Consider the following 27,584-nt stretch of genomic DNA (forward strand, 5'->3'; position numbering starts at 1 on the left):
TCTCGAATAAATATCAAGCTTTTGTACTAAAAATATTGTTTGTTGAATATTGTTTATTTCACAGTGCTTAAGACATGAAGATGTTGTTTTTGACTGTTTCGATTGGCTGACTGTGACGAGGCAATTTCAAACATATCGTATAAACTTGCCGCAGGTGCTGGATTGCTTGGTGAAGCTACAAAAACTAGCGACTTTCTTCGGACATCCGAGGTACTTTTAGAAAAAGAAATAGACATTTTTTCAGGGTGCAGTGCATAAAGGCTGTGTGCTCAGACAGTTTTATACTTTGGGCGTCTGTATTTGCTTTCATGTTAGTATCGATCAGCGATTGAAGACCACTCCATAGATGTTGAATGATCGGACTATTCATTGTTTACAAAACTACTTGGTCTAAAGAGTAATGAAATGATTTCGTATTTGGCAGTGATTACAACATGTGACACTCAAACATCACTCACAGTCCGCTGTTGAGATACACAAAACCGATAGACTTGGTATAACCAAATGTCTAATCATCAGAATAGCAGAACATCAGGATAAGAATCTTCGTATGGTTTTGAAGAGCATCTGCCTATATGATTTTCAGAAGGCTGCATATAAGGGTTTGAAAACATATTTTTAAAAAAATCTACAAGATTATCTTCAACAGTATCATCCTCCTCCTCATCATCACAACACAATACAGAAGCATAGTGATGTTTTACACTTCGTAAACTCTAAATGAGAAAGCACGTAGGTGTAGGGTGGTAGTAAAGATATTCCACCATGTGAAATATGTGAATGCCAAGTATTGTAAAGTTCCTATAAAATATGTGTGTGAGACAGAGAAAGACATCATATTTATGTAAAGTGATATAAAATAGCATTCTTCATGCCATGAAAACAACGGTTTCCATTGAAAAGTGTGAAATGTTTGTTTATATTGGCATGTTGGCATTGGTTTTCGAATAGAGCATGATGATATAGTAAAATGACATGTGGCTATTTAATTTAACTTAAACTACCATAGAAATTTTGTTTTGTTAATTTGTGTTAAAAGTTTATTTGCAGATTTATATTATATTGATTAAAGGATGATGTATAAGTAACCATCGCTAACTATATTGAATGACACCTTAGCAACATGGGTAGATAACTGGAAACATGACACCTGACAAAAGAAAAACAATAAGCAGCCATTAAAGTTGTTACTTTAATTAAATAAACCTAGATTCTCTGCTGCAACTGGGTTATGATCTGCATGGACAGCAAGATAAAATATTATAAGCATAATTTTTTTTTCAGCTGCTACATAGTCTTACATCATTGATGCCATTGTAATTCATTCATGATGAGTTCTCAGTATCCAGAACTTAAGGGATATTATCATCTTCGTGAAACCATTGGATCAGGTAACTACAAATTAGCAGATCTGTAGAGCATGTTCCATGTTTCATGTTCAACATCTTTGGCAAGAAAAGCAGAGGAAATTATAAATAGTTCTCAAGCCATATATTAAACCATATAGCATGTTCAGCAACTGATGTGTATGCATACTTATACAGCTAGTAAACTTTCTTACAATAGTTATAAGAGACTAAAAATGCAGAGAAAATAAAAAATAAGTGTAATACACATTTCGCTACTTTGGAAGGGAAGTTCATTTTGCCGAGGATAAGGAAAATGTAACATTGGAATCAAATAGGTCTTAAGGAATATACTGTGAAAATTTTATGCTTGATGGTTACTTCAGGTGTATAATTTTATGCAATAAATAATTGTCTAATGTGCATTTAAGATCTCGCTTTTCAATAATAGTTGAATTTTTAAATGTTGGTAATGTTTAAACATTTTCAATAAGGTATAAGGATTTTAATTTGTGAATGGAAAGGATCTATTTTACTAACTGTACTCTTTTAATAGATGTTTTGCTTACATTTTACCACTTGGTAACTGAACTGTTACAGGTGGTTTTGCGAAAGTAAAGCTTGCATACCATGCTCTTACTGGGGAAAAAGTGGCAGTAAAAATCATGGAAAAAAAATCTTTGGGTGTAAGTTGATCTTTATGGTTTTCGAATGATGTTTCTATGCCAAAGCTACTTTAATAGAAGTAAGAGGTTCTGTTTGCACTAGCTAACCCTTATCCCTAACCAGCAGGGGTATCTGATGTTGTCCAGGTGACATCATTCAGCCATACATAATGAGGTTTATAGCTCTATGCATCCATTTGTGCATGCAAACCCATGCAAAAGACACTGTAGACTATGATAGCAATATCATTCACATGCCTACATGCTAGAATATTCCAGAGTCTTAAAGATCAGTGACACAAGACAACTGCTGGCCAGATGAAAAATCAGATTGACCATATAACAGTTGCTCGAAAGTGGAGAAGTATCCAAGATGTCTGAGGGAGAAGAGGTGCAGATGTTGCTTCAGACCATCTCCTAGTGGCAGTCTTCAACATTAAGCTGAAGTCCTTCATTGATACAGCAGGCAGACCACACCACAAGTTCAATACTCAATACCTCAAGAACAAGGAAACAAAGGAAATTTATAACTGTGAAGTGAAGAATAAGTATAATACCTTTCAGGACTGACAGAAGAATCAGTGGAAGAACACTGGTCAACACTCAAGAGCATTTGGAAGACAACCTGTACCGATGTTCTAGGGAAGAGGGAAAGAAAACACAAGGAATGGATCACTCCAGAGACTTGGGCAAAGATTGAATTGAGAAAGGGAAGGAAACAGAAGCTTAGCCAGTGTCAAGACTAGCAAGAGAAGCTGAATATTGGGAAGCCAACTGTCAAGTGAAGAGGTCTGTCAGGGAGGACAAGAGACGCTTTACTCATGAACTGACAGAGGAAGCAGAGACAGCAGCTATACAGGGAGACAAGAAGCAACTATACAAAATAACACAAACTCTGTCAGCAGGAACATTAACCAAACAAGCCGGGGAAAGACAAAGACGACAAGACCATAACAAGTGATGCAGGACAAAGAGACCGCTGGATGGAACACTTTGAAGAGATCCTGAATTGACCTCATCCACCATCTTTTTTTGACACACCACTGGCAACTGAACAAATTCACGCCAACAATAGCCCTCCCACTAAGACAGAAATCATAGCTATCAAAAGTATGAAAAGTGGCAAAGCAGCAGGCCAGGATGGCATACCGCCAGAAGCACTAAAGGCAGACCTAGAAACAACAGCAAACATTTTACAGCCCCTCCTACACAAGATCTGGGAACAAGAGCTAGTACCAACAGACTGAAAGCTAGGCCACCTGGTCAAGTTACCAAAGAAAGGAGACCTCTCTCAATCCAACAACTGGCGGGGGATCATGCTGCTGTCCATCCCCAGAAAAGTCCTGAGAAGGGTAATTCTAGAGAGACTAAAGAAGGCACTAGACAAGAGACTGAGACCAGAACAAGCAGGGTTTCGCCAGGATATGTCATGCACTGACCACATTGCCACCCTCCTTATCATTGAGCAGTCTATTGAATGGCAGTCCTCCCTCTATATAACTTTTGTGGACTTCAAGAAGGCATTCCACAGTGTAGACAGGGACATTATCTGGAGGCTGATGATCCACTATGGTATTCCACCTAAGCTCATAAACATTATTCAAAGGTTGTACAAAAACTAGTCCTGCCAAGTTATTCACAATGGCAAACTCACTGAATCTTTCATAATGAAGACCAGCATATGACAGGTTGGCATACTATCACCAACAATCTTTCTGATGGTCATAGACTGGATTATGTGCAAGACAACCCATAACAACAACACCTGTATCCAGCGGACCTTCACCAAACAGCTAGAAGACCTGGACTCTGCAGATGACATTAATCTCCTATCTTATCGGCAGCAACATGCACAAACCAAAGTAAGTAAGCTAGTAAGTAAGCTAGCAGAGGAAGCGGAGAAGACTGGCTTAAAGGTCAACAGAAAGAAGACCGAAGGGATGAGAATCAACAAGAAGCATGAACTCCCAATCCAACTTCAAGGAGAGAACATCCTGGAAACAGATCACTTTGTGTATCTGGGGAGCTTTGTTAACAAGGATGGTGGAGCAGACAATGACATCTAAAGCCGCATCGACAAGGCCAGGCATGCTTTCAACGTCTGGAACTCCTGAACATTATCCTTCTGCAGTAAGATTCGCATCTTCAGCACCAATGTGAAAGCTGTCCTACTGTATGGTTCTGAAACCTGGAGAGTGACAAACACCATCAACAGCAAGCTCCAGACCTTTACCAACCGATGGCTACGCCATATTCTAGGAATAAGATGGTCTGAAAAGATCTCTAACAGCAGCCTGTGGAAAAGAACCAACCAGAATGCCACTAGCCAAGACATCAAAAAGCGCAAATGGGTCTGGATAGGACACACCTTGCGCAAACCAGCTGACACCATTGCCAAGCAGGCAGTTGACTAGAACCTTCAGGGGAAGAGGAGAGTTGGGAGACCAAAGCAGACTTGGAAACAGTAGAGAGCGAGGCAAAGGATGACAGAACCACATGGGCCCAACTGAGTTGGGGCTGCCCAAAACCGGGTCTGCTGGCAAGGTGTTGCGGCCCTATGCTCCTCAAGGAGTAACAAGGAATAAACTAACTAAAGATCAGTGTGCTTGAATAGCAGATCAAAGGACAGTGCAATATGGTGTCAACCATTTTTAGTGAAGGGGAGATAGCCATGACATCATTGTTGGTATTCTCAGTTTTCTTAAAACACATTCACCTCACACACTGAACAACAGTATCTTGTCCAAGTTTTGTCATGCAAAACACAGGAAGAACAAGAAAACTACCTTGGCATAAGCCTAAATGTAAAAAAGATTGGAAATCAAACTTATATTGTGCAGTATGATCACTACCTTTTGCCCATGTATACTGGTGTTAATATACATGTTGGACTGTTTTTGTGTCCATGCTGTAACTTGGGCACAGAGTGCATACAGGCTCGTGCAAGTGCAGTGAGTGGAGTGTAAATGGATTAGTGAGTATGAAGCTTAGTTCAGCTCACCCTATAAATATAAGTGTGACAATAGCTGGAATGTCAAAATTTGCTCTGCTTAGCCAGTAGCATTTTGTAAGGGGTAAAATAAACATGAGCAAAATACACAAATGGTAGTCTACAGCCTTTGCACAGATGAAAGTAGTCCTGCAAAAAGTAGTCAGGGCCTGACAAATGAGGCACATTGCAATGGTGCTCGACCAGACACATGAACCACATTACTTTCTTTGAAAGATCAAATGCAAGAAAATGAAATGACTTCAATACCCACCCCAACCCCCACCTGTTATTTCTTTGTTAGTAAAATTCTTGTGGAAAAAAAGGTTGTGTGGTCTGAAATTGTACATTTTGTCAAAGAGAAAGATGTCTGTGGAGACTATGCAGCAGTCATTACATAGGTCAAAAAGTGAAATTAAAATGTATGCAAAAGAATTGTTCAGTAAGCATGTATTTTTCAGGAAGACCTTCCTCGAGTAAAAACAGAGATTGCAGCCATGCAAGAACTGTGCCATCAACACATTTGTAAACTCTATCAGGTTATTGAGACAGATGAGAGATTTTATATGATTTTGGAGGTGAGGATCTGGGTCATTCGGAAGTGTAATCATGCTTAAATTTGGTGGCTGTCTAATTGTCTTTGTTGGTGCAACACTTGATGTTTCAATATAGAATTGGTTTTGTTACTGTAGAAACTACTAATGTTTAAACTAGAATGATAAGCTTATCTGTGGTACAACTTGCAGTCATTTCTAATATGGGTTCCTGAGTCCAGCTTACAAAGTGCACAGAATGTTAAAGGAACATAATTTGATTGTTTTAGCTTCTGGCTGATTCTTCGCCACAGGCAGATTTCTAGAACTGGTCAATATTTAATAAGTACTTGATGACATTTTGTAGAACCTAAAGCATTTAATCAGCTATTTTAACCACATAAAGTATACGTTAAAACTTTTTCAGTATTGCCCAGAAGGAGAGCTTTTTGACTACATTGTATCTAAAGATCGCCTGGATGAGTTGGAAGCTCGAATGTTTTTCCGGCAAATTGTCTCAGCTGTGGCTTACATCCATAGTGCTGGATATGCACATCGGGATCTCAAACCAGTGAGAATTTAATATGAAATATTACATAATTAGCAAACCTGGACAAGATGTTGACTACTAGAAAGCATGGTGTCTTTATATCTGCTGTACAGTATCAACTTTCAGTTGCATAAAATCATGAAAGGAGTGTATTACCTGTAAATTATAGACTTCAGCAATGCATCAGTATTTGTAGAACTTTGCTTAAACTTCACTAAGATGGAAAAAACTGATGTCATTTGAATGTCACAACAAAGTTACAGTTGGGAAGCTTCATTAGTATAGTCCTGAATGTACATTCCTGAAAATGGTTTAGTAATGCTGTAGAAACCGACAAATGTTGTCTGACTGAATTTGAGCATAGTGTAACACTTCATCTTATAGATCATCTCTTGATAAGCAAATAATGTTAGTTTTTTTTTTCTATATGTTGCAGGAGAATTTGTTACTGGATGAGTATCAGAATCTGAAACTGATTGACTTTGGTCTGTGTGCCAAGCCAAAGGTGTGTACATATGATCTTTAGGAGCAATAGGGAACGTTTTGGTTTTATTGTCTAGACATTTACAGTTAGGAGAAAAGTAAAATAGTGTTGATTGCACCAGTCCATCAAGGCAGTGTATGTTTATCCTAACAACAAACAAATGTGTGTGTACCATTTACACACCTATATGTTTATATAAAGTTTACCCAAGAAAGACTATAAATAATAGGCTGTGAGCTCAGCACCTTTTGTTTCAAACAATAAGTGTCTTTTATCTGCAGTTTCAAGATAGCATTGTTGGAGACTGTGGTTCTAGATTATTTGCATGCAGTACACAAAATGTTAATGATAAAAATGGTGCATGCTACTGTGACAGGGAGGGATGGAGAACCATCTGTACACTTGTTGTGGAAGTCCAGCTTATGCTGCACCAGAGCTTATTTCTGGCAAAGAATATCTAGGGTCTGAGGTAAGTCCCATGGTGCCACACATTCTTGCTGTGATGCTCATCATGTCACACATTCTAGCATGCTGTGATGTTGATGCCGCAGTCTAGCATGCTTATATGTTCACTGTCATGCAGTATAGCATGCTGTGATGCTCATCATACATTTGCTGCAGAGATGATAATATGCATCTGAGGCTTCACAGTTAAGCAGAACCTTTTTGACACACATCCCTTAAAAAGTTTTAGAAGAGTGTAATTTTTGACTTGCTACCATTATAAGCCTTGAGAGTATTTTAACATTGAAATCTTACAGGAGACTGACAAGTTTGCAGTTGGAATTTTGGTAACACATTTGTATAAGATCAGTTGACATACTAAGGATGATTAAAAGCAAGTACTGTATTCAGCAAATGATCTTTTTATCTCAAACTACTTTATAGGGGGTTTTGCCCCATCTGGTAGTGAAGTAGTCTGCAAATTTTAGCAGATGATGCATGTAGAACAGTTTGTTTTTGTATACAGATCCCAAGATATCATGCATAATAGAATCTAGTGAGGTAATCATCAAAACTACAAAATTAACTACTAAAACCACACTTCGTGCATCTGTATGTGTGTATACTACAGGACATGAGATAAACATTGGTGCTTTAACACTGCCTGCATTTGGCCGCTTATCTGTCTGCACCCTTCATGTGTTTTACAGAGCTTTATGCTAGATCTGCACCAATCATAGTGGCTTTGTCTCAATGAAAAGTTAAGTTTGTTCCCTAACTTTTTTTTAGGTCATTTAGGGAGTGAGGTAGTGAGGGCCAAACTTTTTTTGATGCCAGCTTTTTTGTAAGGGCAGTGCTTGTCTGCTTTCCCTCTCGCTACTTTACCTTCCCCAACCCTCTGTGGAGTCAGGTACAGCTGGGTTGACTGGGAAAAGTTCACTGAACCATGTGGGTATTAAACCATCATGCCTTTGGGTTCAGGTGCCAGTCTTCTACCCAAATCAGATATCCCTTTTCTTCAGATGACTTGAAGATTATTCTTCTGCTTGAGTATTCTCTCTTGACCATTAATTAGCATAACAAAAGCTAGAACAATAAAATCAGTAAAAGGCAAAAGTATAAAAGTAAGTATAATTTAAATGTGATACTTTTATCTTATACAATCCATTCTTTTCTGTTGTTACAGTAAGAAGGCTTTTTGCTTCAATTGTTTGTATCATGGCTTTATCTGCACTTTTCAAATCTGCCTGACATAAATTTACTGTAAGTAAATCATAAATGACCTTTAATGCACATTAGATAGTTTAAATGTTCTCAGTTTAGTTTAGTATTCAATCATATTTATTTTATATAATGCTTTATGAATAGCATGTACAAGTGTAGCAGCCATACACAATGCACATAATGGGAGAGAAACTATGCAAAAATTGACTTAAGAGATTTTTAATTCTTTACAGGCAGATATATGGAGCATGGGTGTCCTTCTGTATGCTTTGCTGTGTGGGTATTTACCATTTGATGACGAGAAACTGTCTCATTTATACAGAAAAATTCAGGTAAGGTCAACTTGTCTTGCTTACAGAAGATTTTGTGGAATAGGTCAGAGACTTCTTGAAATAGACAGGAAACATTAGTACATGATGGGACAGATACATATGCTTCTCGTCATCTGCCTGTGACTTGTATTGCAGTGACTTGTAGGACAGCCAGTGCCAGACAGGTTGAGAGTGTACACATACAAAAGTGTTAACATAATATGGGGAAACTTTGGCTTCATCAAATATAGCAGGCTAATTATTAAGTTGATAATTTTGTTACTGGATAATAAAATTATAAATATCCAAATGACCCTTGGAGGAAACCACCCCTGATTTATACAATTCAAGTGTATTTGCAAGGGCATACTTTAGTATGATGCAGAGCAATCTGGACTCTTTTTTGTTGGTTTGGACTTTCTGTTTGTTCTGTTATAAATGGAACTATGCATTTTATAGAATCTTATATAAATAGAATTTTTAAGGACTGTGAGATATTTTCATTTTATTGAACACAAGATACTATTTTGAAAAATCTGATGCATTTTTGTGAGCATCATTATGCACATAAAGAGAGCTTAGAAAAAAATTGATGTCACATGAATTTACATGGACACACATTTTCAAGGCTACATCCAGCAAGAGTTAGCACCATACATTATTTTGTTCTTTAGGTGTGTCCATGGACTGTCTTGAAATTGCTTTTTGCCTGATTCTTGCACAGGGATATTTTTAGGGTTGTCTTTAGGGAATGCATCTTTAAGTTTTGGTAGATATAGGGGATTCAGTTTTGAAATAAACATTCCTTTTGAACTAGTCCTACATATGTAAAAGCAAACGTCAGAGGGTTTATGTTACAGAGTGGCAAGTATGAGACTCCTGAATGGCTGACAGAAGAGACGAAAGAGTTGTTGTCTCAGATGCTACAGATAGATCCCAAGCAGCGTATTACAGTGGCTGGGCTTCTAAAGCATCCGTGGGTCAATCATAGTGTCAATGTGCCTGTTGAATGGGCCAGCAAGTACAAGGTAAAAATAGAGAACAACTGCTGCTTTTGCTGTGAGCTTTGTGAATTTCTGTGCAATTTTCCTTGAGAGGGAAAACAAGATATAATTGATCTTTTGCCTTATTTTCTGAGACCAGTTGTTGCTAGTGACTTGTTGCACTAAAGTTTACAGTCTTAATAGACCTGAAGATATAGGCGTAGAGACTAATGATGAAGGTCATAGTATCAAATGGCTTGTATCTGAACAGATAACATTTACATATATCCAGAAAGAGTTCACTTCAAAACTGAAGTTTATGGATGATGTCATTAGACATTTTGTTTAGGGTTATTCGTAAGTTTCATTTCCCCTAAATGTTCTTTAGTCTTCAAATTTTTTTTCCATGGTCTCCATTAAGTCTGTAGTTGTTTTTTTATTTGTTGTTGGGTTTTTTTTTTTGTTGTTTTTTTTTAAAATGACTTTCAAGTAGGGGACCTTGTTTGGATTCCAGAGAATAATAGATGATGACTGCTTGACAGAGCTAGCAGTGCACTATGGAAAGGGACGCACTCAGATGGAACTGATGATTTCAAAGGTAAGATGCCAATGTATTGGTAAGCTATTTTGTCATGCAGGCTATATATTATTTTAAAAAATGCACAGATTGAAGCTGTTTAGATTCTTAAACAGGCTTCAAACTTTCAGAGTTTCAAACAGCCCAATCTTTAGGGAGTTAGTGATAATAATAATAAATGCAAAATTTGTAAAGCTCATACTCACACTCTTAGCGTTTAAGAACAAGAACGAAACATGGACAGCATATGAGGGACAGGAAAACAAACAAAAACATGTGAACTATAAAAGAATAAACAACCATAATAAATGAAGAATAAAATCAAATCCAGAAAACACAAAGCGGAACCAAATAAGCTGGGATGAGCTGGTGCTCTTGTAAGTAGGCCCAGAGCTGTGTCAAAACTACTTTCTCTATGATCTTTGAGAGGAAAGACAAGTTGGAAACTGGGCAATAATTGTTCAACACATTGACATAATGCGTGGATTTATTAAGAAGTGGCTTCACCAGGGCATTTTTAAACAAAGATGGGAAAACACTTAATCACAAGCTGACATTTACAATGTTTGTAATGGAAGGAAGTAAAATATCTAAGCACTCAAGAAGAAGACTTGTGGGTATTGGGTCTAACTGGCAAGCTGTTGGCTTGGCTTTGAGAATAATCGCTTTTATATCAGCATCAGAGATTGGTCGAAATTTGGTCAGAGAGCATCCCAGAAGAATATCACAGGAAATGCTGTCAGGCAATGATATCGAGTCCAAGGATGATCGAATGTCCGAAATCTTGTTAGCAAAATAGTCACAAAACACTTGAGATAGCTGTGAAGCAGAATAGGAAGTGGGCAGCTGCATTGCCTTGCTAATTCCAATTGATAAGTGTAAATTTAGACAAACATCACATTTTAAAAATCTAATAACCTAAACTTTCTGAGGGCTTTCAAATGGTCTAGTTATTCAGAATGATTTTCTCTGCAGATCTCTGTATTTTTTTTAAATTCTGCTCATGTATATTTAACATCTGGCAGGGATTTTTTTTCTTGTGAATTTTGCTAATAAAAGTAAATCTCTGGCAGTGGAATTATGACTATTTGACTGCCACCTACTTCCTGTTGCTGGAGAAAAAAATGTCAGGAAGACCAGTACGACTGCTACACAGGCCTATTGTCAGCAGGAGCACTCCTAATCCTAAGGTCAGTCAGGTTCTATGGTGTATAATTAGCTTGCACTTTCTGTTTCAACTTTGTTGGACATGTATGCATATGCTTGCATTCGTTATATATGTTTATCGTAATAGAAACAATCAAGATACTTATGTTTTTAGCATTTATTGTTACATATTAACTGTTACAGGTTTGCTGTGAAAGCCAGGAGTCAACGAGTGTAAATGAAGAGGTACCCCAGTCTCCAGTCATTCTGACAACCCAGAACCACAATATTATAGAGTCTATAGATGGCCTTGGCTATACACCCAGCAACAAACCCTCTTCTCCCAGGAAGCAGGAACGTACAAAAGGTCAAGCAAGAGAAAGGCTGGTTTTTGATGAGGAGCCAGCAAGGGCTAGGAAGAAAGAGCAAGATAAAGAGAACTTTGCCGTCCCCAGGTCACCCGTGAAACCTAAAACACCAGCAAAAACATCAGTTCACAAGATTCACGGTCGCTCCAGGTCTAAATCACCGCTCATGGGCAGGCAACTTCAACAGCGAATAACTGTGGATGATTCTTGTTAGTTGTCATATTTTACCTGTTCTTAGTAACAGCCCACCAGGATTTCCTTTTAGCACAAAGAAGCTGTAGTTACTGATGGGAAATGACTTAAAACCCTTTATCACCATTTAATTGAAAGAAACTGAAAAGTATGCATCTCATGGACAGTTAACGTACACATTTTTCACCTTGCTTAGGATAGTAAAAAGTTTGCATGTTAACAATAACAACAATATGGAATCAAGACTGTGCAATGTTAAGCTCTTATGTGGGAATCATGATTTCAGAATGATGTAGTATGATTCTGTGTCAGCTGTATTAAAAAAGGGACATTTGGTTGGACCTCTTTTGCAGCATGCACACCACAGCAACAAATGGAGGAGTGCTACAGAAACACAACGCTATCTCCATCACGGTCTTATGACTCTCAACTCCATGCTCTTGCCGCACAGGTTACACCTATAAAAGATGTTTACAGGTAAGTGCTGCATTATTTGCCATGTTCACATCTTACAAAATGCAAACTCAGTATGAAAGCAAGAAGCATCAGGTCAAGAGAAGGCCTGCTTAAGAAAATTCCATGACAGCAGTATATCTACCTGAACACTAGGCTGGGGTTTGGATTCCAGTCAGAATTAGAAGTAAAGTGATTATTTTGTACCTTTTGGTCTTTTAAGAAGTAAGTATATTGTTACATTTTCGTAAAATTTCGGTTATCTGTAAAGTGAAAACAGAAAAACCCACAAAATATCAATCACCCCTTTCCCTTAGGCAGATAAGATTATTACTACACCAGACATTAAGTGCATTGTGCCTTGTGGTGACTCAGTAACACTTGATTGAGGGCAGACTAGAATTCTTTTCTTTTTTAATATTTTGTGTTTTATGATGTCAGTGAACACTTTTTTCCACCACTGCTTAAGTAACAACTTTATTGTTTTTTCATGAAGTAATTCTATTTTACAGTGATAAATATCTTTAGTGAATTTTTGAAGATACTACTAAAATATTTGCCACATTGATTATGTCATGTTGCATTATACAGAGAGGCTTCACGATCAGTAGATGATGCACTGTACCAAGCACACTGGTCAACTCCTGGCAGCTGCAATAAAACCAGGAAGACCTCTAAGGGGACAGTCTTTGGCAGCATTGAGCGCATGATCAACATGCTTACTCCCAAGAAACAACGAGGCTCCTCATGTGACGGTCCTCGTAAAGTTAAGGTCAGTTACCAGAGTCTGGCTGGTTAATTTTAGCTATATATATGCTGAATAAGACATTTGTGACAAATTGAAAATTTTAGCAGTTTTGTTTTACTGAACAGCAATTAGATTTATTTTAAAAAATGTCTGTCACAGAAATTGTTCTTGTTTTGAAAATGTAGACTTGTAAGTTTACCATTGTGTATAGTACACACTCAAGTAGGGATAAACTGGCCAATGGGTAAATTTTCATCTTCCTGAGTAGGTGAGACTGTTAAATGTGAAACCCACCTGTTCATTGAATTTGGAGTGGTACCAGACAATGGGCAGGAGTATGCAACTCAGAAAATTAGTGACAATATAACTTAAATACAATGATGTAAGCTCAAACTATAGAGAAATTATCAGAGAATTGGTGACAATGGAACTTAAGTAGTATTTGTAGCTGCCCATGCTGAACAAGGACAAGAAAGACATTGTAAAGTGAAGAAGGATTAGCACAATCAACTGGCCAAGGAGATAAAAGGAAACCTTATATTAAAAGAATATGTTGTAGTTGCTTGTGAACATTGAAGACTGCAAGTAGTAGTTACTTGGATAGTCATGAGATCCCGATGACTCACTTGGTATAAAGGCTGATGAAGGATGTTCAAGGACCTTAAACATGCTTGCTAGAGGGAAGTGTTTGCCTGGTTGTTTTTGTTCAGATGTGTCAGATTCTAGCTTTTAGCTTTGATCACTTATTATTTTTCTGGAGTACTCTTCTTTTTTCCTAACACAGGCAGTTAGTCCTTGTATTAGACTTGACTTTATTCAGTGTTATACACCATTGTCTTTTTAAATGTCCACAGGCTTTACACAACGTGTTCAGGACCATGGAGCACAATGCAGATTATGTGCTGAGTATCTTGAAGCACACTATGGAGGACATGTGCATTCCTTACAAACAGAGCGAGTAAGTGCTTTGGCAATCACGTTCTTATTGCCTTCTTGCAGTGCTTATTGCACTCTTATTGATGGTAATAAAAATTGTTCAAGTTCATTTTTGATTGATGCTGTTGTAACAGTTCGACTTTTAATTATAGACTTAAAAAATGGGCTGCTTTTCACTACTTAAGGCACATCAGTAGACAGGATTGTTCACTGTGTTTATTCTGTCATATCTGCAATATTGTTGCAGTTACACATTGCGCTGTACCGTTATGGATGATTGGGGTCGTGTACGCCTTGCCTTTGATCTTGAGGTGTGTACCATGCCAAAGACTTCTTGCATAGGAGTCTGTCGCAAGCGAGTTAAGGGTGACACATGGCATTATAAGAAACTGTGCAAGGACATCGTCATGTCATCAAACATTTGCTGAGCAAGGTCAGTACTGTTTTGGAACATAGCTTTTGCAACTAGACAGATTATTTTCTGCCAGAATTGATTTGTGGAGATCAGGGTTTGTAATTTTCCACCTCTCTAAAAACAGTTCTGCCCAGATTTTTTTTCTTCTAATGATGAGAAAAGAAACCTTGTTTGTATGTTTGATGTAATTCTGTTTGTGACAGTGATTTGAATTTGCAGTTATTCAGTCCTTGTCAGTTAGATTTTCTACTTTTTTAAGACGGAATCCTTACAGGCTGGACATGAATTGATGGACCATTACAAGGCCTGGGAGATAACCCTAAATTGTGTGTTCTCTAATTCAGTGGTTCTCAAAGTGTTGTCCACGGACCACTAGGGTCGGTGGGCATAAGTCAGGTGGTCCGCGGGCATAAGTCAGGTGGTCCGCGGCTGACAGTCATCATATGTCAGCAAAGTGATGTTTAAAGTGATGCATTCCTCGCATTAACATTTTAATTACAAAGAACGAGGTACGTAGTTTTATGTCAACTTATTACTATACTACTGTCACAGAAGGACATTTAGTTTTGAATTGTAATGAAACAAATGAGGCAATTTGAATTTGAAATTTATAGTACAGAGTTACTTTTAGGCCTTGGTGGTCCGCCATAACTTTTACTTAAGTAAAGTGGTCCGCGGTCCGAAATACTTTGAGAACCACTGCTCTAATTCACTGGGTGTAGATAAAAAGTGTAAGTTTTTGCTAGAGTTCCTTAAGGATTGTTTTGTCAGTCATGCTGAGAATTACACAAGATTTCTTTTGGGACATTTCAGGATTTTTTTTTAAAAATCCTTTTTGAAGATGGTTGGTAATGATGAATTTCATCACTGTTGTTTTGCTAACTTCCAGATTAAGCATAAGGATGCCTGTCTGTTAAATCTTCTGTGACGCCTGAGCCATTCCTGTGTTAGCTGCCTTGAAGTGCGTTTTTGGCTGTTGGAAAGGTTGTGCTCATCAAGCGAACTCAGTGTTCAGAGGTTGGTGTGGTGAAATTTCATTAAAGCTAGGACTGTGAGCAGCCTTTACATGAGGTCTTCCACTCTTCTTTTTCCCTTTTTTAAACATTTGCTTTTAAATATGCCTTTTGTTAACTATTTTAAGAGCAGGGAAGAAATAACACAAAGAATTGTATGCATGTCAAAACTTTTGACCAAGAAGTTCTATTATTTTTGTATGCAATACCTTGTAAAACAGATTGTATATATTTTAACACAGAAACAATGGTGCTTTATCTATGTCCGCTGAAATAATAGATAGGCTTTGGCCATGTCTATAATCAAAATTATGCACAAACTGGCAAGCAAACTGGCATGTGACGACAGGTTTTTCTCCCAATCTCTTCTCTCACTTGCCAGATGGTGCTGGGGTGTGTGAAAAGTACAGTCCTTCTCTAGCATTTTATTTGTATTTTCAGATAATATAATCCTTTATTTTGTTCTGACAGTCATCAGTGCATAGTTAATTTTAAAAAAATCCATTTATGTCTCAATATTTGATGGAAGACCAGTTTAGCTGACATTGATGGTGAAATGTTCATTCTTTGAAATTCATAGCTGAACAGAGAAAGTGAACGAATTTTACAGTCAGGATTGATATTGAAGCAAAAAAGTATCAATAGAAGGTAAATATCATGGGCTTAAGTCAGTGAGATCTACTATTGTAAATGCTAAAAGAACAAGTTGGTCAGTTTCATTCAGAATGCATGAGCTTTGAAGGACACACACTTAAAAAGGCACAATAGACTGCTACTACAATTTGTAAGGCTACCAGCCTCAAAAGATTTTAAAACATCTAGAATTTCCTGTTTCCTTTTAAAAATCTGAGGTCTTTTCCAGTATTCAGGTACTTGGTGTGTAATATCTCATTTACAGTGAACTGGAATTAAACAAAGTATGGGAAATCATTGTGAAAGTTCTTTGCACTATGTTATTTAAGTATTTTGTAGCTAGCTGCTTTTTGAGAGGCCAGCAGAAGAGTGTATGTGTACATGCATGTGCACACTCATGTGCAAGTGGGTGTTCATAATTGTTGTTTTCCTGAAACAAATATGAAATATTGGCTTATCAGAATGAGAATATATTAAGAAGAAATTAAAACTTGATTGTGATTTTTGTTTTGGAGTGTTTTTTTCTTTTTTTGGGTCAGTGCCTTTAACAATGCGCATGCTAAAACATCAAAAAAGTTAAGAGATTTTATGAAATGTAGATAGTGGTTTTTTTCTTTTTTTTGCATTTGTATTGGAAAGAAATGGTACAAGCACCCTTTAGAATATGTTTAATTATGGCAGCCTGATAATTCACTTTATCTACTTTCACAACAGTTCAGCTAACAACATAAGATGGTTTTTTTTTTGTTGTTTTGTTTTCCCCATTTTTGTTACCGGCACATTTAAGAAGGAAAAATAAGGCACTGAGTTGTTCTTCATATAATATAGGTACATAACTCTATTCTGTTTTGTCGTGATAATGCATTAGAGATTCTTATAAAACTCGGTGTATTCAAGATGGTTAAAGGTGTTTATGTGTTATTGAGGCAGTTGCTGGTGCAGTGGTTAAAACACCTTAAGCCATGATGGTGATAACTGGGTGTCAGTTTGAATCTCTGACATACATCCCTCTGGATGTGACACTTGCTTACAGGGTAGACTGCTGGTTTTCTACTAGGGTGTCTTCCCCACTCTCCTTGTATGTGTTTATTCGTGTCTCTCTTGATCCTATTCGCCCTATGTGGATCATAGGGCCGTAACTACACCCCGCCATCAGACTCAGTTCTGGTTGTCCCTTTCCAGTTGGGGTGTGTTCATGTAGAAAGGTGCATTTGATGCCTACCCTCAGAACCTGTGCTCATGCAACTGCAAAGTGCTTTAAACCTGGCTTTGTTGCTTGGAAAATGCACTATATAAATGTGTTCTATTATTATTATTATTCAGGTATTAATGTGCCATGGATATTTCATTGAGTGTATTTGTCCACCTCAATGTGATCAAGGGCTCGGATGTAAGCATGTAAACATGGATTAAGCAAAATTTATGCTTCCTCTTATTTCACATCTTTTAACTTTCATCTTAAATGAGAAAGGTTAAGAATTATCAAAACATAGATAGCACCCTCAAGACCACAGACATAACTAAAACACTTAATGGATGGCCTCAGATGATGTGGCATTAAGAAAAAGCTTTGAGCTGTTGGCTGAGCTGCAACAAGTCAGTTTCGCTGGATGTAAAGATGAGCTTTGGTGGTTAACAATATTTTGCAGTCCCCATGCATCTAACATGAAACAGAAGCATAGATAGCATAATAATTAACACTGCTTTTGAAAGATCATGAATTTACAATAAGCACTCCTAGTTAGTTACTGCTTTTTAGGTGATAGCATTGTGCCATTTAGACTATTTTGCTTACCCACTAAACTTATGCTACTGTATCATTTTTTGCTAACATTTCAAAACTTAAAACTCATGAATTTATATTTGTAAATTTGCAGTTGTATTTTGGGTTCTATGTTAATATTTTGATTGTTCTTTAGTACTTGTATTTTTGCATCAAATATTTGAAACCATCTGGTAAAATAACATCAGTTTTGTTTTAAGTTTTATGTTGCTTGTGAAAAGCATGTTACTATGCTTCACCTTTCATATGCACACCATGATACTTTCATCACTTAAAAATACAAACACTGGTTAAAGATTGGAAAAAGTTTTATTGTCAAGTATTATGCATGTAAATATTGTGGCCTTGATAAGCTACACTTAATCACTGAAAGGAACATTGAGTAAACTGATGTTTATATGAAGAAAGTAATAGAAAGAGGAGCACTTTGAGAAATGGCAGAACTGGCATACACAGTACTGTGTATGCCAACTGATGGAGATATTACAAAAATAAACTTAAAATGGAGCTTACAAATGAAATATATACATGATCAAGTTTTGTTTTTAAATAGTAAATAAGCTGATATTGGAATATGGCAATATCACTAGTGGGTTTTCTTTCTGGTTGTTCACCTGAGTTTTTAGCGAAATGATAGCAAGTGTGTGAGCTATGTTGCTTGTTGCTCATTTGTCCACACAGCACTTGTCCTGTTTCATTCAAAGGGCAGCAAGTTTCTCATCTAAATATAATGAGATTTGTGTGTCGCATGGCATTTGTACACAATAAAAAAAAAATCTTTGTTCTATACCAAAACACTCAAAAATTGCATCTGCATGTCCAGAGTTTATGTAAGAAACTGGCTCTGATGATTCTTGCATATTCATCAAAACAATTCATTCTTGCATCTTTCAGAGTATTTAAATTCTCATCAAGTGACTGAGTTATGCAGTGATGACAGAAAAGGCACTAGCACATTGCCTGAATGTCTAAATGTGTGAAAGATTGAAAGAGACAAGGCACAGGAACCTTTTGGAAAAAAATGGTATTGCACTTTTTATCTACCATTTTCAAATTTATGTGGGGCTAAAACCAAGTCTTACATAAGTTGAAGGTGTGAAAAATGCAGCTTCATTTATGCTCAATGTATAGAAACAGCAAGTATTACATTAAAAACCATTTCTGAAAGCAGATATGAAATTTATAAGGGAAAATGCATGCTTCAGCTAAGGACAATATAGCTGATGCTACAGCACCTCCTTCCTCAAAGTAGTGATAGAGGCTACAACCATAATCTAAAGAGACTTGCCAGCTGCGATAGCCTGTATAGAACCATTACACAGAACTTATAATTTTTACGTTGATGACCAACTTTGATTCCCTAGGTTTTCATTGATATAAATAACATAGAGATTATATAAATATATAACTGTTTGCAACTCTATACACTGAATGCACAACATGAATCATCTGCTCAAAACAACCTTGCTTGGACAATAGGCATGATTAAACAGTCAATTAGCATGTAATGTATTTCACACATTTAAATTCAATGATTCCAAACTGGCAAATATAACCAAAATTTAAAATAACCAAGTAAAGCCATTCCTAACAGTGCTCAAATTAATACACATTTTATAAACTTCTGTTCCCTCAAATCCATAAGAACAGAATGATTAGTTGCAGATTTATAAGAATTTACCTTCTGATTGTATACTGACCATATGCCTTGATTACATATAAATCACATGACTCTCCTGAGTTCTATGATCTTGAGTGGTTCTCTGAAACCTGTTCCATGTTTTCATGTAGCTCAGTGTTTTGCTAATGTAGAGAGAAGTAAAAAGCACAGGTACAGCAGGAAGCACCCAAACAAAAGCAAAAGTATGTTTTTTCCTTCCACCCTAAAAGCCCTTAACTGGACAAAAATGGCAGAACATTTGACCAAGTCTAGCAAAGCTGTTCTATAAGTGCCATTTAAAAACTTGGTCAAAAATTCCTCCATAAGAGCCTTAAGACAATATGCCATTGTTGTCCAAAGAAGAAAAGTAGCAACAAATCTAGTCAAAGGATTTCACAGCTTGGATTTCTCTTTGTAAAGAGAATACTTCAGAATATAAAAGATGTCTAAAATACAGCACCTTACAAGAATGAAATTGGTGTGCTTCTCCGTAATCTACTCTCTCTTCATGCAGCCCATAATTTTCCCACCACTGAAAATTGATCATTTCTAGCTGTCAGTGACACTCCACCCCCCACCAAAAACAAAAAAGAAGAGCAAACCCACTAAGACCTTTTGCATCTCTGTTAGGTCTTGACACTCCATCTTTATATAAGGCTTCTGAGAATGTTATATTCATTTTGACAGTTCACACTAGTGTCAGCATCATCACTTAACTGGGAAAAAATTCAGCTTGTCATAGGTATCCTTGACTTCAATTCATGCAGAGCAAAAGTTACCGCCTTATGTATCTTCACTTCTAAATGACACCGAATAAAAAAGACAAAATGCTGTTTATATATATATGTTGTGTTATTGAAGAGTGCTAAGGGTTTACATACATACAGCAGGACATCAGCGGTATGGTCAACAAAAACAGATATACATATACAAGCACAAAAAACAAAAAAACCCAAACCACTTGGCTTCCAAAAATGCAGAAAGTTCAAGTTGATTATATCTATACATTTACATAACACAGCCATACAGGTTACCCATACTGAGGAAAGTAAGAGCTGGTCACTAGGAATTTTGTGAAATATTTGTATCGTTTAAAAATGGCATGCTATCTTCTGTCAGCACAAAAATATGAGTAGAGAACATAAAAAATATACAAGCTTATTGCAAAAGGCACAACAAACATCCTTTATGGTGAAGTATTATGAGACATCAATAGGCAACAAAATACTAAATGCTAAAGGCAATTAGCATTTTTTTCCTTATTTTTGCACATTGCTTTATACTTTTTTACAATAATTCATTTTAATGGCCATCCAAATCAGCCCCTTTCTGCAAGAACACAAACTACATAAGCGCAGTGTATCTTTTGTTGTATGCTAAAAACAAAGCTCTATGTTCACTTCTTAAGTTTAGGGATCCACTCTGAGGTCCAAGATTAAATTTTTTGCAAATAAAACCTCAAATGAATAGTTGATGTTTATACAATCAGACACAACTAAATCTTGATTCACACAACCATGAACATCAAAATAATCCTTGTTCATGCAACTATGAACACAACCACAAAATAAAGAGCACCAATTCATACTATCATGAACACAACCACAAAGATGAAATAAATGTTTATACAACCACAAAACTCCATAAACTACTGTTTACATATCCATCAACACAACCGTAAAACTAAAATAGTTTTCAATTTGTAATCTTAATAATTTTTTTAAAAAGAATGCTCTGTACTTCAACAGTAAGCTGTAAATGTCTGTGATGTTATTTATCACATCATGTCAAAGAAGATTTTAGAGAAACATCCCTCTAAACAAAAAAAAAACCCAACCCCCCCCCCCCCAAAAAAAAAACCAACCCAAGAACAGAAAAGATCCACAACCAAAATAGCTGCTAAGTAATAAAAGTGCGGCAAACCAACTCAAAGCATGTAAGTCATCATAACCAAAGCAACTGATCAGGATCATTTCAAAACTGATAATGATAAATTTTTAAACAGAAAAATGGTTCTCAACTCCCTTCTAGTATTCAGGTATTCTTTTAACTCTATAAAGATAGCCTCTTGCTACTTGTAAAACATGGTAATTAAGCAAAATGTACTAATGCAGAGTCTGCAGGCTCTGGAGTTCTTCTTTGTGGAATCTTGGCATCCCCTTTCCAATGAAAAATTAGTGGGTAATTACTTGTTTTTTGTGAAATATTGGCGCCCATCAAAAACACCTTGGCAAATTCATAAAAAAAAATCCCCTATAAAATCCAATTTATTAAATGATCAGAGGAAAAAGTAGAAAATAAACACATACTCTTTCACTATGACAATGACTTCAATTTTGCCAGTTAACTGCCTCCGGTGAAGACAACTGCTTCAAATAAAAAAAAAAAAAAAGAGAAAGCTAAAATGTGACCATATGTCTGCAAGATGTGTTGTCTCAACGCATCAATAAAAGTCACCTAATTATATTCATAAGGACTTGTCTTATTTACAGAATATGCACCCTGACACTGCAGTAGCACCATTAAAAAAACAAAAAGAAAATAACAGCCAAAATAAGATTTCCACAGATTCACAAGAATGGGACATTAAAAATGTACAGCGCCCCATCATAAATAAAAATAGCAAGATTACAAAATTCCTTTTGGATTCGCACATGCAGGTTGTGTGTGTGTGAGAGAGAAAACAAGTGTGAAAGTACAGAAAGTCCAGCACACCAATTCGCAATAAGGGTCTTTCATTTCGACTGGTGTCCTGTTGCAACATCCAATCTGTATTAAGCAGTTTTCTTAGGTGCACTGTGAGCATTTTCTACAAGATTCACTGATACAGATAAAAAGTAATTTGAATCAAAAATAAGTTCTGAGTCTGACAAAGCTGCTTTTACAGTTGCTGAAGTAATTTTTTTATCAAGGGAAGGGGAGGAAATTGGTGTTTAATGCCAATCCAACAACTAAGGCTGTACCACAGCAAGGCAACCAATCCTGTAAACAGATGTCACATGCAGAGAAAGAACAGTGTGCCCGAGACGAGAGCTGAACACAGGACAGCCAACCCTCACTATATAGGTGACAGGCGCGAACTGTTGCGTCACTGGACCAGAATGGTTTGCCTGTGTCTGACTCTTCCACCTTTTTGTGCACTGGCAGAAAGAACATTTGTTGGCTGTTACTATAGTCAACACTTTTCTTCCAGAGGGGAACTAGACAGGAGGGGAGAAGCATTTTGAGAGAATAAAGCTGTTTTTACTCATTTGAATTGTAGATGTACAGTAACTTATTAATCTCAATAAGCACAACCAAAAGCCTAATTTAATAATTGCAGGACTTTTAAAAAACTTATTTAAAGCAACAATTATTAGCTGACTTCTTTGTTTTTGCAATATAGTTTATGTACTTAAATATACTTACATAACATACTGACATACTAGATGCTAAGAAAACTTTCCCCTTTTTCTCAGTGTGCCTGCTTGCCCGAGGGTTGGTCATAAACATTGTTATCTGTTGCTCAATACTTGATAATTTGGCAAGCATCACACATCAAAATTTAAAGGCAATAAGCAAAACACTCTGCACATTTCTCTGTCTCTGAAAATGTTTGTTTCTGTAATCAAAGAAATATTTATTGTATAACAGTTGTGTGGATATTTATTAAGGCATATTTTGCAACAGTGCTAATTTTCACACTTATAATGCTCTTTTTTGCCGAACATTTCAAAATCGATGTCTGATGCTGCAACAGGAAGATACTTTTCTCCAAGTCTGACAAAGATATTTGAGCTTACACTGCTTATACTTGATTTTCTTGTTGTAATATTAGGATCTAGCTGACTGAGCATGGGTCATATATCTGAAATCCTGATAAAAAATGTCGACCCCATACTGCTGAGTTTGCTGTAAGAACAAAGTTCTCTCTTCATATCACTTGCAACTACACTTTTTTTCGTTTGAGATTTTAGGCATTTATCAGTGAGAAAGCAGATAATACTAACTTTTATTCTGCCTTTTCTTATTTAATTTACCATTGCAACAGTTTATAACACAACAGTGATCTTTCCCACCTATTTATATTCAAGTTTGCATGTGTGGGTAAATGCAGCTGAGTGGCTAACAAAGTGAACCCCACTTTCATTTTAAGCACTGATCTGTGCACTGTGTATGTGCTGACTGAAGAATACCCCAATTATTTTAGGCAATCATATTGTTTTAAACTTTCATGGCTAAATATTTGCAAGCTACTTTTTTATTTTAGGCTCCAATAAAATTAAACAGACCTCCATAATGAAAATATAATCCATTTCAACCACTGTTGCAGCATATTCCCCACTGACTCAAAAAAATGCGGCATACTGTAGAGATTAAGGTATCAAGCACTTTGTAACAGTTCAGGAGTCCCATGTTAGGTCATGTAAAGGTGAGGTTAACAAGCTGCTAGTAGCTTAACAAATGCTGATAAAATTTTAACAAGTGCTAAAACCTGTCACAAAACCATGAAAATATGCTAAGATTAAGAAATTAGCATATCTTTATACAGCAAAACTTTTCAGAAAATTCAAAATTGAAAGTGCTGATTCAAGACACACAAATTTTTCATAAGGTAGATAAAAAGGTGAAATTTACATAAATACACAGTAAGTTCAGGGCTAAAATTAAAGGAAGCTTCAAACAAGCAAATATCGCTGAAATATTTCACACTTCTATGCACGTGGAAGACCCAAAACACTACAAACTCTTCATGTAAATAAATAAAATTGTGATCCTATTTGTCAAGTGCTATAACTTTCAGCTAATAATTCTGCAACATACCTGATTTCAGCATGTTCACCAAAGCTTACTGACTTCCATTTTTTCATAATTGTGTGGGTTATATGCAAAGTTCTTAAATATTCTCATAATTAAAGTATAATAAATAGTCTCAATAAATGCCTATGAACAACACATCAAAATCTTTTCAAACATGAACCAGACATTAAAAACCTCATGGAAGGATAGGGGTACAACTTATTTACTGAAACAAATCCTGGCAACAAATCAGGTTTGTCATTACAACAGTTGTGAAACTGCTCTGGCCTCCTCTTTCCTGTTTCTGTTGATATAAAAAGTAAAGATTTTCCTAGCTTTGGTGTTGTGAACTGTCAGCAGTTCACAGTGTCTACAGCATGAAAGACAGAGGCCAACTGTCTTGTGGAGAAGGAAGTTTTCTAGCAGATGGCATCATCCCACATTTTCCCCTTCTTTGTAACCTTGCCAATTACAAAACATATTTAAAAACTGGCGTATATGACACCCTGTGTTACTGGTTTGTAAAGATGTGAACAGCTATAACCAATAATCATAACAAAAATTTAATACTGACAGGCAATTTGTATGTCGTTAATAGTACAAATTGGTAGTAAAGTCATCATGTGCTCAGAAATAAACAACATAATGTATTCTTCTGATTCATTTGAGTAGCAGTGGTAGTCAATTACTTCACTCAACACCGGTCAGTATTCATCAAACTTGTACCAGTTCAAAGAAAGTTTATAGCACATAACTTTTAAAAACCCAATGTACAGTCTGCACATCTGGTCATCATGCTATTTTGTCATGATCATGATATTTAACCTTCACTGATGGTAAAAAATGGGAAGACCAATGACTGCATCAAAATCCCCTGAGAATCTGGGTCAACATTCAAACCCATTTTAACAACTTTACACAAGCTTCTAAAAACCATCTTGACAATCACTCACTTTCTCTTTCTTAACAAACAACAAAGGGGCCTCAAACTTCTCAATCAAACCAACAAACAATTTTACACTGGTAGTTTTGAAACTTGCACCTGAAAGTTACCTTATTTCAACCCTTTAAATGTTCAGGTTACTAGATCATGCCATACTGACTGTCTTAGAACTTTGGAGCATCACTAGGACAAACACCACAGTTATCTGCTTCTTTCTTTCTCTCAAACACATACACACACTCCTGTTTATAAAACGTTTTAAACTGCAGATCAGATAAATGACTACAGCTTCAGGGATTGCTTATGTATGTTTTAAGTAAACTTACTAAGGCTGACCAGCTGCTGGGAACAGTGTTAATAAATGAAATGGGGCAGCTGCTTGATGGCACATGTTAGCCTGCTAGCCAAAGTGGTTTTTGACTGCAATTGACTGCAATAACAGCAATAACTGGATTCCTATTGCAGCAGCTATCAGCAATGAGTGCAAAAAAAAAAAAAACCCCAAAAACCCTTTTTCTTTCTTAAAAATCATCTGAATCTTTACACTTATCACTTTAAAGGTGGCCATTACTCAAGTACCCAGTGAAAAAAAAACAAACAAACTATGAGACAGGAAAATGAGATCAGCATATTTAACAAACTTTTCAACACCCTTCATACCATTACGTGCAACCCACATAACATCGAACTGCAATAAATAACTTAGAATAACAAAACAACTAAAGACACTGACATACACCGCAACATGCTGGGATGGGAAAACAACGAAAGAAGGACTGACAATACTTGCTGGCTCACGACTCACTGAGATTATATATGCCAAACTCATGGAGACAAAATAAGATGCATTCTTAAACAGCAATTCTCTTCAACTAGCAACTAGCTTTTCAAATGGAGTTGTAAATGACTTGCTGATGGTGAAAACAGGAACAAAAAAAATGATGTAACAGACATATCTAAGAGGATAAAAGATCCTTTAACTTGTTCTCTGACTTAACAGTACTTTCAATTTTAAACTGTGTACCACGGAGAATTTTGTTTTCAATTATAAACTTTTCCCTGTGAAAGTACATATGTTGTTGATTCTTAATATTTAGACATAAATGGTAACCATTCACATAAAAGCATTGTTGGAGCAAAATTCAAATTAGTCAACTTAAAACAAAAATAATAATAAAAACTGTTTTGGTACACAGCTTTAAAAACCAGGCAAAAATAAGTAAAAGAAACTGCCACCACAGCACAAAATCTGATGGTGAAAATTTAGATTTAAAAATTCAGATGCTGGAATTTTGAGTGAAGACGTGCACTAACGCAGGAATGATAATCATTCCTATACGGAGTCCGATGAACAAGTACTGAGTTTTCTGTCTCTAAAAGAGTTTGATGATCCTTTCCTATCTTTTGGAGTGGAAGGAACTGAAGCTTTGCGGGTAAATCCGGAGGTACGCCGTAATGTGTCTTCCCGTGACAGAGCATGCTCGCGGCCAGCTGCCTGCAGTGCAGTGGTAGCTCTATGGTCTATCTCAGTGTAAGAAATCACAGCAGGCTTGGGTGTCCTCTTGGCTCGCTTGGAGAGAGAGATTTCTAGAGGAGGAGGGGAGGAAGCACCACTCAGGTCAATCTCTGCATAGTTCAGCATCGGCTCCTGCACTTCAGGGGATGAAGGACTTGGTGCTTGCACAGAAATGGGGGAAGAGGATTTGACACATGGGACAGTTATGCTGGAGATTCCACCTGACTTGAGCATGGTTCTGACTGAGCCAGATGACAAGTTCGTGACACTTTGTGGACACTGCTTCCATCATGGAACTGTGAGGACTCATTACACCATGACAAAACAGTATTTTGATTTCTAGTCAATGATGAGGTTGTGCCAAGAGAGTGCTTAACAAGACCTGATTTGTATGTTGGAGACAATTCCCGCTCTTGACTCAGCCTGGATGATATACTAGGGGACCTTGGTGATGTAGGCGCTGGGAAGGAGCCCTCATAAATGAACACATTGCTAACGGTGGGCGACTGAACAACAGGACTAGACGAAACGCTGCCAGAAACTTTGCATCGCCGCTCTATCACCTGGTAGTCCCGCCCTGAACGTGGCCGCAACACTGTGGCTGCTGGGCTTGATCTGATGGGTGTGTCCTCAAAACAGGTAGAACTGCCATCAGAGGAGATGGACAGACAGTCTGCCAGTCCCTCCTCAGCATCCTCAAGGGGGTCCATAGAAACAACCAAGGGAGTTGAATACCGCAGTTCAAGCAGATTGCTTGCCACATCTCCCAGTCGTGGTGAAGATGGTGAAGAAAGAGAAAAGGGTAACTTTGGTGAGATGCCTGGTAAAGGAGGTGGTGGATCTGCCAGTATAAGTGGCAGTGGTCGGATTTCTGGCAACAAAAGGAGATAACA

At 36.9% G+C, this 27,584-nt stretch overlaps 2 protein-coding genes across 5 annotated transcripts in view; one reads left to right on the plus strand and one right to left on the minus strand.

Moving 5' to 3' along the window:
* The first annotated feature begins 110 nt into the window (after positions 1 to 110).
* On the plus strand, positions 111 to 20,405 carry LOC112559506 (maternal embryonic leucine zipper kinase-like). The gene is made up of 17 exons (XM_025230817.1): positions 111 to 210; positions 1,285 to 1,391; positions 1,947 to 2,032; positions 5,462 to 5,578; positions 5,961 to 6,104; positions 6,520 to 6,588; positions 6,944 to 7,036; positions 8,469 to 8,567; positions 9,407 to 9,574; positions 10,044 to 10,127; positions 11,180 to 11,296; positions 11,457 to 11,829; positions 12,166 to 12,289; positions 12,857 to 13,037; positions 13,868 to 13,971; positions 14,197 to 14,382; positions 15,254 to 20,405. The coding sequence occupies exons 2-16, from the start codon at positions 1,328 to 1,330 to the stop codon at positions 14,375 to 14,377; spliced, it is 2,004 nt and encodes a 667-aa protein (XP_025086602.1). The 5' UTR covers positions 111 to 210; positions 1,285 to 1,327; the 3' UTR covers positions 14,378 to 14,382; positions 15,254 to 20,405.
* The window catches only part of LOC112559481, a 34,889-nt gene continuing 25,388 nt past the window's right edge, over positions 18,084 to 27,584 (minus strand). For 2 of the 4 annotated variants that reach the window (XM_025230796.1, XM_025230787.1), the window contains exon 7: positions 27,426 to 27,562. Coding sequence is in view for 1 of the 4 variants with exons in the window: in XM_025230779.1 (XP_025086564.1) it covers positions 26,895 to 27,562 (668 nt within the window). In the remaining 3 variants the exon portion in view is untranslated. Of the gene's footprint in view, positions 27,563 to 27,584 lie in introns of all 4 variants that reach the window. The other 2 variants (XM_025230779.1, XM_025230805.1) reach the window with 2 other exon arrangements.

This window comes from Pomacea canaliculata, linkage group LG1, assembly GCF_003073045.1.
Source record: "Pomacea canaliculata isolate SZHN2017 linkage group LG1, ASM307304v1, whole genome shotgun sequence".
Lineage (NCBI taxonomy): Eukaryota > Metazoa > Mollusca > Gastropoda > Architaenioglossa > Ampullariidae > Pomacea > Pomacea canaliculata.